Source organism: Apostichopus japonicus, chromosome 23, assembly GCF_037975245.1.
Source record: "Apostichopus japonicus isolate 1M-3 chromosome 23, ASM3797524v1, whole genome shotgun sequence".
In the NCBI taxonomy this organism is placed as follows: Eukaryota; Metazoa; Echinodermata; class Holothuroidea; order Aspidochirotida; family Stichopodidae; genus Apostichopus; species Apostichopus japonicus.
The window spans coordinates 11,434,914-11,449,723 of NC_092583.1; the positions used below are offsets into that span (position 1 = coordinate 11,434,914).

Below are 14,810 nucleotides of genomic sequence, written 5' to 3' on the forward strand. Positions count from 1 at the left end.
CCGCGCCAACCTGTGGTGGCGCTCCGCTTAGATAGTGTTGAAAGCGCCCCTACAGACTATTCTCGCCCCCCTGACCAATACCCCTAGCCCCGCCACTGATGTGAGGGTGACGTGTCCAAGCTCTTAATCTTTGAACATGGGCCCAGAATCCCTAGCAAAGCCAACGTGATCATCACGTTCATTGATTTCTACCTGAGATGCGAAAAGAATTTGAATATTCATTACTTCATAATGTAAGGCTAAGATGGAAATGCAAGATTGTACTTCCGTACAGAAAAAAAGAAATTTAATCCCCCTTACAGGTCAATCGCCACCATGACAATGACCTCTTTTGTTGCCATATTCATAGACCTTCATTAAGCTATAACATGCTGTATACAGATATATGAGATCGTCTCCTATGTATATACATGATGTTTAAATATAAGTACAAGTGAACCGCCTTTCTTGTTTTGTTTTTCTTCCAGAATTCTAAGTAACATGTGGGGCGGCGTTTCATAAGTGAGACATTTTTTTTCAGCAGGGGCCCAACAGATACCTTACTAAAAATTAATACAAACTTGAAATACAACAGTCAACAATTGGTTGAATGTAAGTAAAAAAATGTTATGAAGTTGAGCACCATTTCATTTACGGAACGAACCACACAATTGATAATTTCAATAATGTGACACTACCTCCTTTCAAAACAATTTATTAAAAAGTTGGATACTCTCCGAAATTATGACGGAAGAACCTTTCCGGAAGACTTACAACGGTCCTATTTATATACGATTTTAAAAACCGGCTCCGGTGACCGTTTAGCCTTCCATATAACTGACACAGGACGTGCATCGTAGCCCGGTTAAAAAACAACTTCAACTTAATTAAGGTAAAAAATGACCTTTCATCCAAATTCGAGGTAGATGGACAGCCTTCGTAACCCCATTACAGAAAAAAAGAAGTAGTTCAAGCAGTTGTCCGGCTTTGTATACACATTTCTTTCCAGCAATTTTACCAAGCTTATCATGATGATAAGTAAACTTGAATTAGCACTTGATCAAACTATGCATTTACATTCAATAACATTTGACTATCCAAGCTAATGAAATACTGTGGTTTCGTGAGGCGTAATGGTCCCACCGGTTTACTGACTTGGAACCGGTGCGCCGATCGGTCTAAAGTGACGAAAGCCCAGCGCCAGGTTGAGTTGCCGAAGGCGCGGATATATCCGTACGGTCGCATAAAATCTATAAATGCACAGCTCTTTTCCAGTCATTGAAGCTGCAACAATTTATGTCCCCATCCAGTAATATGCACTGTATTTCAAAGTGGAGGGAGGGGGATTGGGGGTGTAACACTCCCCAACCCGACTGATTTTGATATAGGTGCATGAGAAACGTCCTGGGCCAGTTGAAATGATCAAATTCTTCCCGTCTTAATGTAAAATTCCCCCAAATGAACGTCCCCCGACGTACGGTAGAGATGGCCTCACCCCCCTCCCCTTCCATGCGTACAGGACTGCCCTAATCCACTGCCCTAATGGGACTACCATATGCCAGTTTACTCAATGCAACTGTAAAGGCTTTAAGCTCTTGCAGATGATACCGGTTGTCAGATGCAATGCATATGCAACATTCTCGAAAAGGATGATTACATTTCGGCAGATTCTTATCTAACGCTATTTATTCATCCGAGACTCATTCTCAGTTTTGCCGACACTGAGAGCATACAAGGTCAAAGGTCTCTTTAGGTTGTAGACAGTGGTGGCGCTACGGGGAGGGAGGAGGATGTGGGATGAGGCATCAGGGGGCAATTTACCCCAGATTTCCCCTTGCATCCTACCCCTCCTAACAGATCTGGTAAACTTATCCATAATATATAGAGCTAGGCTAATCGTTTGTAACAGCTTCCAAAGCATGTGACAAAAATGTCAAATGATCGCACCACTTGCGTCTCAGTCAATTCACTTGTACACAAATTCCATAAAGGCGGGTCTGAGGAGAGGGTGTGATATTTTGTTGACCCTCCCCCAATATTCCTTGCCCCCTAGTTGTCTCCCTCCCCTACCTCCGATTGCCTAGGCTCGTGCCGCCACTGGATGTAGAATCCTTTCGGTAAAGATAATCAATGGATGCGAGTACAAGTAGATTATTCCCCTGGGTATAATTACCAGTGCTCTTGGTTTCCATAATGCACTGAGTACAATCATGAGTACAGATCCATGATAACGAGTAGGAGTACAGGAAACTATGTTGTAATAGGCCGTACACATCACATACGAGTATGGACTTACTTTGAAAAGGTCGTATAAGGTATATTTGGTACACTATACTTAAACCGCCATTGATTTTATCATTAAATAGAAAGAACTTGCTAAATTTGAACTATAATCATACAAATTTCAAGCTTTCGGGTATATCCCTGTACATTACAATGTATATATAGGTCATATACTGAAAAGGTCGTGTTTTTATCCATCCTCCTCACTTCCCTCCCCCCCCCCCCCACCCACCCCGACCTTTGCTACAATGAGAAACCATAGGCGTACTATATATAACATACATTCAACTTCATGAAAACCTTAAACTTGTCGTCTCAATAAAATATCAGCATCGTTTCATATATCATAGCATTTGTCATTTTCCAGAGACTGCGGAAAGGAATTAAGATCTGCTGAGTGTTCTCGTAAGACGTCGCCACATGTTTGTTTTTCTTGTTGTTTTTCTTTTAAATTTTATTCAAATATCTTACGGCAGTGATACGTACGCCTCCATGTAAGGATACTATGAACCAACTTCGTCATCCAAAAACACTATGCAAAAATTAACCGAAGCTTTAAGGGTCCATATCCTGTGGACTCGTGCGTAGGATGATCTCGTGGGAACTTGTTCAGGAAACTAGTTCTGTTTCAGAGGAAAAGGGCTTCGGTGGAAAAAAGAGATTGACAGGAGCTTGTCGGTAGTCTGTCGGTATTCTGTCAGCTGTTGTCTCTGGTTGCACCACATCCTTCATCGAGACAGCTGGGTCGTTTGTGTCTCTCAAAAGCAGGCGAAAGTCGGGATCGTCAAGATGGTGTCACACAGACCCCATTGGTTGCTGGCGGTGGTGTTATTGGTGGGGATATGTTGGTCCTTCTCTGGTGCTCAAGAAGATGGATCCCTTAGTATCCCGTTAAGCATATCTTCTGCCGGTTCTTCATCAGGTAAGTCGCGACTACCGCTGGAAATAATGCAGAACTGTTTAAAATAGATATGTCTGTTCTTTTTGAGCAAGTTTCCACCTTCAATGGAAGCAATTTTTTACAACTCCATTGCATTAATGTTCTAACAAACTTGAAAGGTTTTACGTTATTTTGGGTACTTTTAAAAAAAAATAAGAAAATAACAGTATCTCCATATAACTATACTCCACTCGAACTACCGGTAATGTTGACAAGTAAACTAACGGAAGTATTTAGCTTGACCTAATTTGCATACTCGAATCGGGCTGAAGTCATTCATTCCATTTACTGTAGAGGACAATTATACCGGCTGTAGCTGCGATATTCTTGGACGGAAATAAGCCCCCCCCCCCAAAAAAAAAATGTTTACAGAACATTGCTTGATTGACTTGAGTAAATGAGTTGAGCTATAACTAATTCCACATAGCTCGGGAGATTCGTTTAAATCAGTCAGGCGCAGGCGCAGATCCACGCGAAGTGTGGGGTTTACAATCAGCTCGTTTCGCAAGACAGGAATGAAACTAATAAAGTTAATACAAGCTGTCAGCGTTTTGTAGTTAATTTCTTCTTAAATTTAACAATTTTACCATGTACAGATAACTCGAAATATGATTGAAAACTGATAAAAGTGATATCTTTCCTAGATGTTTATTTTGCAACAAAACTTTCGTTAATGTGCGAGTTATTGATTATTTAAACCTATATATATATATATATGTATATGTATATATATATATATATATATATATATATATATATATCTGCCAGTGGGGGATGTGTTGTGATCCCCGTGTTTTCGCTGGGTGGAGGGGGGGGGGTGGCCGTAGCCCCACCCGAGAAGTATACGTGGCTGCACCCCTGGACATAAATTAGTGTGATAAGAGTATATGATTAGCACGGTTCACATAGAATGGTGTATGCGCATATATTACTGTCAAACTTTAATCATATATTTTATATGGGTAATCTAAGTGAACTTTCTAAATGCACTGAATAAAAATAATAAAATAGAAACCAAAGAAAGGATACGTTAGTTTGAAAAGACAACATAAATCGGAAGGCTAAATGACCTTATAAGAGATGATTTAAAGGGACCGTCAGAAGTTGTTTTCTCATAGGCCTATATAGATATGACAAGTTTGTCCAATTGTGAGCCCGAGAAACTGACATAAACCAAATTAAAGGGCGCCACAAAATGAAACAATATTTCCCTTTTCTTATACCTGGCTTTGGAAAAGGAGTAATGTGTTTATACGAACAATTTAATTGTTGAGCAGGACTTTTAATGACCAAGTAAGGAGTTCGTAAATACAAATTTACGATATATGAGACAGATTTTAGAAGTTTCTAATTATCATACTATATAGGGAAATGATCGTTTGACAGTTGTTAAATCCCCTCATTCGTGGAAGAGGTTACTCTTATAGGCTTGCCATACATACACGTATAGTCAAACACAAGCCGCCGGTGTTCATATTATCACGACAAAACTATAACTGCACACGTTTCCTATGGATTTAAATGTCATCTATATCATGCCCCAATTTTTTTTTAACTGTTGATAATTCCTAAAAACATCCACTTCCTCCAAATTGTGTTGATCCGTGAAGAGATTTAAAACATCTGATTCTTAAAGATAAAATGTCTTTGTGGGAAATACAAAGGGCGAAAGAGTCTTTAACCATCACCAAGGTTGAATATCTTTGTGTATCTTCTCTTGCATATATATATATATATATATATATATATATATATATATATATATATATATATATATATATATATATATATATACATATCTATATATACATATATATATATATATATATATAAACATACATACATACATACATATACATATATACATATATACATACATACATACATATACATATATACATATATGATTTCTTGGCATGTCCTCTATATAGTAAAAGAATCTTAATGTATGAAATAATCCCTATGGACCACGGTGAGTATTAAGTATGGCCCAACGTGTTTACTACGGGTCCCGGGTAATGTGAGGACAGATATACAAATCTGTAATTCTTAGGCATTGTTATATGCCGTTTATACAGCTGTGCAGTGTGTTATTGATGATAACGTTTACAATATTTCGAGTTTAGAAAGCTTAGAAACTGAGGTGAACTGATTGCATGTATGCACCCATTGTACCTCTCCTTCTGTGTTGCATTGTTAAATTGCTTACGAATTTGGAAGTATATATTAGATCCTCCTGCAAGCAGGAACTCGCGAAGAAGCCTCATTGGCTTATCGAAGCCGCAAGCTGACCGAAGTCAGTCTCTTACATTCATATTTAACGTCCATGATTATGAATTGTTAATTGTCAACAACTCTGTAACTGGACGACATACATTAATCTTGGAGTGACTCGAACCGGGGACCTTATGATTGAAAGGCAGCGGCGTTAACCACTGAGCTAACACTCCACAAGCAGCTAACACTCCACAAGGAAGTGGTTGAAAGAACATACACGGACACCCTTGTAAACAGCACATGATGAAAAATTACAATACAAATATAAGTTTTTTTTCCTTATTTATTTTGAAATGAATCTCAACTAAAGTTTAACCTAAAAAGACTCGTTAGCCTATGCGATTTATAAAATATCGATTTCAGCGTTGAATTTTATTCTGTTGACAAATGCAACAGCTGTTTTTCCTATTTTACAGATGGCATGGAATAACTGCATGTGTCAAGACTATATCATGAAAAGACCAATTCTCATTCTCATTCTCATTCTCTTTCTTTTTTTACGACATCTTTAACATTTTAATTAGTAAAAGATCAGCTATAACGGATGAGTAACATAAACTCATCATTTTCAAGGACATCCGTCTATTACCAAAAAAGAACTTAAAAGAAGAGGAAATATTAAACGGTAAAATAAAAGCCAGCAGGCGTGTGAACTTAGACTTGAGGGTATGCGTGTGTAAAGGCTATGGTGTGCTACATATATATGACCGTTGTCTTTATGTAAAGGTCTGAACTATTGTAGCGTGCTATTAAAATTTTGCTAAATATTGTTAAAAGCACACCATGGGCGGTTTTGGCTCTCCTAATTAGGCCTATGTACCGGAATATAAAGACCGTTCAATACTAAAGACAATCATGATTAAATCCAAACAGTGAAACAAAATGCATTAAGAGTGGCAGTTTAAAAATGCCTTTGAGGTTTGAGCTAAAGAGTGACCATTATCTGAGTGCCAAGCATATTTTGCTTGGGGGAGGGGGAGAGGAGGGTGTGGATGGCGAGGGTGTGGGGTGGACGGGCGGGGGACTTTTATAGCAGTTTTGGGGTTCTTTAACAACTTCATCAATTGTGCCGAAAATTAGTGAATTCGTTATAGGTCCTATAGAGAAAGCTCAACATTTATGTATCGGAAAAAATAGGAAATGATACCGATGTAATTAGTCGGACAATAGCTTTTTGAATAACATTGCAGTAACGTTATGCATAACCACAATACACCACTAACAAGTATATTTGCTTCAAGCATATTTTGCTTGGAGGGAGGAGGGTGTGGGGTGGGGAGAGTGTGTGGTGGAGGGGTGGATGACTTTTAAAGCAGTTATTTTGCGTTTCCTCTAACAACTTCATCAATTGTGCCGAAATTAGTGAATTCGTTTTAAGTCCTACAGAGAAAGCTCAACATTTATGTCTCGGAAAAAAAAATAGGAAATGATACCGATGTAATTAGTCGGACAATAGCTTTTTGAATAACATTGCAGTAACGTTATGCATAACCACAATACACCACTTACAAGTGTATTTGCTTCACCTTTTTCCTGGAAGCTGGTAACTTTAGTTAAAAATTGTCTTGAAATCGTGACGCCGGTAATCTGCGGATAAATATGCCCAATCACTTCTAGGCCTCTCGTTGAGAAAATAACAAAGTTCAGATGCTCAGCACTTAATGCTATATGCAAATAATATGCAAATAATATGCAAATAAGCAGGCACAGTTTGGTTTAGTCCTCGAGTGTTTAAACAGGTTAACGTGACGGTGTATAACTCGTACACATGGCATTAGATACTCAGAAAAACTGATAAAAGTTTTCCTTTATCGTCCTTGTGACCTTTGCTGTATGCAAATAATATGCAAATAAGCAGACACAGCTTGGTTTAGTCCGCGAGTGTTTATACTGGTTATATCGTGACGGTATATAACTTGTACACATATTGCATTGTATACTAAGAAAAACTGCAAACAGTTTTCCTTGTTCGTCCTCGTGACCTTTGTACCCGATATTAGTTGCACTCCAGTGATTTTGTACTAACATCTTCGAATTCTGAGCATATTGGCTTTCTGTTATTTTTCATATAAAAGTACAAACCGCATCTTGTACTCAACAAAACTATTAATATCTGTTTCTTATACAGGTACAAAGTTGTCAATTTAATTTAGAACTATCAAAATAACATTTTACAACTATCAAATGAATATTTTAGCAACTAATTCAATTATTAGCTAATGAATTTTAATTTCCAAATATCCAAGGAGGATTTCTCGATTTTATCCGTTTGTCACATCAGTTATTGTGTGTGAGTAATGCTGTGTGAGTTGGTTTAAAACATATGCGGTACTGAACTCAATGTATGCATGAAATCCAAACGCAAAGTTTAAAGCTTGATGTCACATATTCCCTGGCTAAAGGTGGTCTTCATTGTCTTATGTGGTAGGCTACCACGAACTTCCTCTTGCGGTGACTAAAACAAAGTTAATGATGACGAAACATCTAGATTGAAATAAGGAAAGAAGTCGTGGTAAACTCTTCCGGCTGAAGGGTCATTCGTTGCAATCTTGTGGTAATTATTACTGTATGGAAGCGTTTGGAGATAGATTCAAATCTAGTACACCGGTGCATGCATATATTATACGTTATTTAAGTAAGAGTGACACCCCCGTCCCGCACCCCCCCCCTCTCAAAAAAAAGGTTAGCATTTATGTTTGGCGATTTCGTGAAATTTTTATCCTTAATGGGAACCCGATGTATTATTTGAGTGTATACAGATTCTGATTTATGTCTTGTAGTAACCCGGGCTTCAAATTTATAGAGTCGCACCATTTGTAATTTCTCATGTGGAATGGGTTTATTTTTTTTCTCAATAATAAGTACAAAAGCGGGGGTTTTCTTCGATTTGGTTTTGTGATTTAGCATTTCTTAAATGTCAATCTACAGGTTTGTGTGCATGGTTAATCTTTCACATCGCTGTTCCAAAGATAGCATACGTCTTACACACATGAAACAAAAGAATGTTACGACTGACGTCACATTTCCGTACTGGTCTGCAGACATACATATTGAGGTCAAATGACTCATTACTAGAACCAGACGGGTGGGTGGGTGTTACAGCTCACATTGCTATAGTCTTTGCCAAGGCGTTTGTAATACTCTTTTTCTCGCATTCAAACTGTACATGCCTCAGAGTCTGTTTCTGCCTATACCACGAATGTGCTGGCTGGCCCACTTTTTTTTTTACATGCCCGAGGATCTGTCCGATACAATCGAAAGCGTTGCCGCGGGCGTTCTCTGAGCAGTACAGCAAATATATACGGGAAAATAGCTTTATGAAAAAGAAAGGTACACTAGGATGTTCATACTATGGTCTTTACAAGACTATCATTGCTGTAACGCAGTCACACGTGCGTGTTTAACTATGTAGAGACGCTGTAAAAGTATGCACTGCACAGACGCACTTTTGTTGTACCCCTATCCAAACTTGCGATCACCCTACAATTGAACTGCAAATAGATATACTTCTTCTCTCTTTTTGTAGGGGGGGGGGGGGGGTGATAAACTTGCGATTATGGATTAAAAATCGTTACATTCATGTAGCTCGTTTATGCAAGTATATATTGGAGAACGACGGTAACAATTTTGTAGAGTAATTTGGCGGGAATAGGTCTTCGTAAGGAACCGCTTAATATATGTTACTCTCTTTTTTTTCCTGCCATGTTCTTCTGATAAAACCGTCTGTATACTAGTCATGGCAAATTGAAAATCTAGCTATTTGTAAAATTGGAATTAGCAATGTGTTACGTAAAGGGTACAGGCTGCAGGACTTCATGAACTTGCCTTCTGTAGTGGGACCAGTCCCACTGTTACTGGGAGGCGTTAATAGTGCTCTTTCATACACGTTCAGAAATGAACATTGGTCACTATTGCTAAATTACACTAGGATGTGTAGAAACTATGTAACACTTTAATCACCCTCTATTCTACAGTCTAGTTCAATAAATTATATTGATTGAATCCTTGTTTTCTTGTTTCTTTCTTTCTTTTATTCTCTTTAATTTTTTTATTCTCTGTTGTTTGTTCTATGTAGAGGCATTATCAGACAGAAATCCGTGCTCTTTCCGTGGTACCATTTTACTGCATAAACAAGCCAAAAAACTCGATCCGTGCACAGATTGTGTCTGTTTCAATGGAACCACGACATGCAACATTGAGTCTTGCCCCGCAGAACTGGGATGCGAGAGCAGCAAAGTTATTATCATTCCAGAAGAATGTTGTCCACAGTGTCCATATAGTAAGTATCATTTTATACCATGGCTGCATTTTTTTTCTGATGTTATATTATGTTTTTCTTCAAATAAAACATTTCCCATTCCAAAGTTAGTTTTACCTTTAGAGTCAGCCTTCAGATATAATATAAAGATAAAAAACGCAGAGGATAATATCTATGATTGACATATATGTAAATATATGTAAATGACAATTTATGCAGAGCAAAATTACGCTATACATTATAAAAGTTCACATATGAGGCTTATTGTAACACGTGCAAAAGCCTGTACCACCGTCAAACCTAAAATTAAAATCAAAAGTGCCAAATGTCGAATTATGTTTTTGATATTACAACATATTTAACATATAATATACGATGACGTTTGTTGTAACACGATGTGTAATATATGTAATTAACATATTGTTGTTATATTTGCAGTTAGTTTTAACGTACGTCGATAAATCAACAAAGACCAATCATTACATTATTAATAGTAACATAGTTTCCTTCTTAACTATGTTTCTTTTCTTGTTTTTTTGATACTTATACAGAAATGTTGGTAGCAGATACGCACATTCTACTCGACGAATCAATCAATTTCACAATTGGTGACACGGCAAAGATCAGATTTGGTTTAGATATTGAAGTTGACAGAAAACTGACATCGAGAACCGTTCGTGGTGAAAATCTTTGGAAACTAGGCGCTTGGATGAGTCCAAACGAAGATGGGTCGGGCCCGAAATTTTCTCACAATGAAAACGTGTTCACGGAATTAGATGCTGCTAAAGAATATTCGAAACCAGACTATCCACCTTGGGATTGGCAAAAGTTAAGGCACACGTTGATGTTCAGCGGAGGAACGTGTGACGATTTCAAATATTTCTGTGTCGAATTCGGAGAAGCGGACGATCCGCTACCGACATATGACCTTCCGTTTACTATGGGACCATTGTACGATGAACACGAACGACTGGTAGACTGTAAGCCGCTTGGTACCTGTGCCGGTGGTAAGTTTGCTGCCCAAGTATGGCCGCTCCCCTATAACGTTCTTTATAAAACTTCACCCCCCCCCCAAAAAAAAAAAAAAAGTGAGAATTGATCACTCTATTTGAAGAGTGAATTTTCCAACTCTCACCTAAAGGCTGGCTTTCACGCAAATATTGGTTTAATTTGCAAACGACTTCCTCAGTTTCCAATTGTGAGATATATCACCCTCAAAAAAACAAAAAAAAAATGTATTGAAAATACTATAATATAATTGGAACAATGAAAAAATATTGTTACTTATTAGTCGGACCAATATGGCCTTTAGACAGTTATGGGTAAAATAAACAAAGATATTTAAAATAATGTATACATAAACATCATCAAGTTATGACTATATATATATGAAACTCTATAAACATAATTAGACCCTTTTCAAAAACATTAGTTGTATAACTTGAGAGGGGTGGGGCATGAGGTGGGGGCACCACATTGACTTTAAATGTTATATATTACTGTAACGAATTATGTTCTGAAATGATCACCATTGCTATTTGAGAACTTATATGCAAAATGGCGTTTTAAAAAAAAAAATTTTTGTTCATTTAATTTGTACTTAACATCACTCTTACACAAATTTCCTAACATTCTACACACTCCATTAACACCACGCTTTTGGTGTTACACCGAATTTCACATATGACGTCATGTTCCGTTTGTCATTTGTCACAGTCGTTTTGTTTGTTTTCTATGTATGTATTGTTTTTTTGAAAGGCCACCATTATCCTAAATAAGATTTGTAATTATTAATATTAATATTGATATATTGTTATTATTATTATTTCATCAGTCGATTGTTTTCTTAAAAATTGAATCAATATTATGATTCATCGTATGCTTTGTTATAATTCTACTTCCGTTAAATTTCTATCTCTCCAAACTCATGTGTTCTTGTTCTTGTTCCTTTGATTTTCATATTTTCTTTTCTTTCTATAAAATGATATGTCTAATAGTGAAGAAGGAGCCCTCGATAGTCCGTGCCACTGCAAGTTTGGAAACCTCACCATGGCATCATGGCACCGTGGCACCGTGGCACCGTGGCACCATGGCACCGTGGCACCATGGTACCATGACACCACGGCACCATGACACCATGGCACCACAACACCATTGCACCATGACATTATGGCACCATGGCACCATGACACCATGGCACCATGACACCATGGCACTATGGCAATCAAATGTTACTACTGCTGCTGTAATGTTTTCGAAAAGAAATCTATACAGTAGTTCTTTTCTCTTTGTCATTTATTTGAAAAATTAGATTTAAAAAAAAAACGAGTAGATGGAAAATATCAGTAGCTAGACCTAACGGAACATCTGTTATGGCGCTGCTGTGGGGCTTATACATACTCCATTTATCGAGTTTCCTTTCGACATTTTTTGATGTACTTACTAGAGTATTCATAACAGCCATAAAAGAAATTTAAGTAACACACCAGACAATATATATATATACAATATATACACCACAATATATACACCACAATATATATATTCATACAATAAATATATACACCAGACAATATATATAGACAATATATATATATATATATATTTTGTTCTAGTAAACGCTTGTGTGACCGAAGACGTTGACTGCGATGGCGACGTTGACGACGTTGACGACGTTGGCGACGCTGACGACGTTGGTGACGTTGAAGACGTTGACGACACAACCAGTTGACTAAGGCAAAGTATCACTTTCTTGTAATATTGGTTTGATCAGGGAGTTGTTATGATTTGATCTACGTGATATTTGATCATTTACAGCGACATGTGACACAGTTAGACATGGTTTTCTAAGCTACATATATAATCGGCATGTATGCAGATATTCATTTACGTCCATATCTTGTCAAGCTATTTTATCTCTCTCTGTTTTGTCTTTCTTTATATATACTTGGACCGGAATCTCACATCATGACGTTGGATTACCAATCTAATATGAACCCGTTTCGATGTATACGTCGGTACCTTCTTCGTTCACAAGAGGACTTGTCAACAGATAAGTTATTTTATTCTTCTATTTCTAAAAAAAAAAACGTGAAAATAGTTGATACTTCTAAAATAGCAGGATGATTAGTTTTTTAAGAATTTCCATGCATGTTACGAATATATGAACATTTTTGATTTTTTGTTTCTCTCATTGTTTTGGGTGTTTTTCTTACAAAGTATGAAATAGCTTGAAAAGTGATAATAAGGTCATCAAATAGGTACTGTGACAATATCGGTCGATATAACTTGATAAACGCCTCCATTTCAATTCAAGTAAATATTTTAGGCAAAATGAGAAGCAAATATTTAGATACCAAAATAATTCATAGGAGTTCATTTTAATGTATGAACCAACTTAAAGATGGACAAGATTACATCACTTGCATCTAAGATCATCCTGAGATCGGCAAAAATTGATAAGCAAATAGTGGGAACTCCACCCACCCCCACTTACACCCCTGTACGGCTATACTCCTGCGTTGATGTCCCCCCACCCACCCTCTCCTCCCCAAATCGGATACTCTGGCTACGGGCCTGCTTACGTCACTGTTCTTTTGTTCTCTTTTCCCCCCTCTTGTTCTCGATCGCATTCTCGTCATCTTCGCTGGGTAACGCTGTTTTCCGTGACGCGTATGGAAGTAAGGAAGCCTGAAGTCATCACACATTGGTTCATTGTATATCTTGTGCGTGTATTGGAGAGATAACTACAGACAGACAACAACTATATATACATATCGTCTTCTTATCATCTACAAGTGTCCAGCAGCCAAAGTTTGGTAGGTTAAACATGAAACACTGGGACAAATCATGTGATTCTATCAACCGGAAACATCTAGTTTGTTCACGCTGGAAGGACGCGTTGGAAAAATCTGTACAATTATTATGTTGATGATCGTAAAGAATTGTGAAGTTTTAAAAATAAAACAGTAAAACAATAAACAATGGAACATAAAAATATTAAAACATTCCTTGATTTGGTTTACATCTATCATTAAAAAAGTGGACATTTTGTTGTGGATATATATTTGATCAGCTTGGGGCAATGCAGTCGGCCAAATATTTGAGCAGCTCGGAGCACTGCAGTCGGCTATATATTTGAGCAGCTTGGAGCACTGCAGTCGGCTATATATTTGAGCAGCTTGGAGCACTGCAGTAAGCTATATATTTGAGCAGCTAAGAGCACTGAGTCGGCTATATATTTGAGCAGCTTGGAACACTGCAGTCAGCTATATATTTGAACAGCTTGGAGCACTGCAGACGGCTATATATTTTGAGCAGCTTAGAGCATTGTAGACGGCTATATATTTTGAGCAGCTTGGAGCACTGCAGTCGGCTATATATTTTGAGCAGCTTGGAGCATTGCAGACGGCTATATAATTTGAGCAGCTTGGAGCACTACAGTCGGCTATATATTTTGAGCAGCTTGGAGCACTGCAGTCGGCTATAAGTTGCTCCAGATCTATTTCATTGTTAAAGAAGTATTATAGGTGTAAGTAAAGGCTGTACGGCCTCCACGGCTTGTGACGATTTTCAAAGTAAAATTTGTTTTGCATAAGTACGTTTGAATAAATTCATATTACGGTTGTACTATACGGTTAGCGAAGCGTAAAGGACGTTTGTAGCTGTTGTTCACGGGCCACCGCCTCCTTCCCATGCACCAGTCACATCTATGATTGTTGCTATTGCATTGAAGCTTTTATGAGGGTATGGTACCATCTGGACCATTCCCCTGTAAACCCCCCATACCCTTTTTTCACTTTCTTTAATTTTAGAAACGTATACCTTCGATCCTCTTGAAAGTTGAAACAACAAAATGTTGAGGTAAGAAATAAATAAGAAAAGCGGTGGTATGAAATGATATATTTCACAAGATTTAATCATATTACTTAGACTGATAACAAAGAACTTTTTTAACAATTCATGTTTATTACTCAAGTTTTTTTTATGAATGAATTTTAACATTAATAATTGTAAATATCTTGCACATTTCCATGAATACAAGCTGCATTATAGAAAGGACATTGGTACCCC

At 37.5% G+C, this 14,810-nt stretch overlaps 1 protein-coding gene across 2 annotated transcripts; it reads left to right on the forward strand.

The window, feature by feature from the left end:
- The first annotated feature begins 2,922 nt into the window (after positions 1 to 2,922).
- On the forward strand, positions 2,923 to 14,800 carry LOC139964512 (uncharacterized). 2 transcript variants are annotated; one of them, XM_071966124.1, is made up of 4 exons: positions 2,923 to 3,184; positions 9,555 to 9,758; positions 10,289 to 10,744; positions 11,735 to 12,236. In XM_071966124.1, exons 1-4 carry the CDS (start codon positions 3,052 to 3,054, stop codon positions 12,046 to 12,048), a joined length of 1,107 nt encoding a protein of 368 aa, XP_071822225.1. In that variant the 5' UTR covers positions 2,923 to 3,051; the 3' UTR covers positions 12,049 to 12,236. The 2 variants fall into 2 exon arrangements, with proteins under 2 accessions (XP_071822225.1, XP_071822227.1); XM_071966126.1 differs by lacking the exon at positions 11,735 to 12,236 and adding an exon at positions 12,353 to 14,800 and having other exon boundaries at positions 2,933 to 3,184.
- The last annotated feature ends 10 nt before the right edge of the window (positions 14,801 to 14,810 follow it).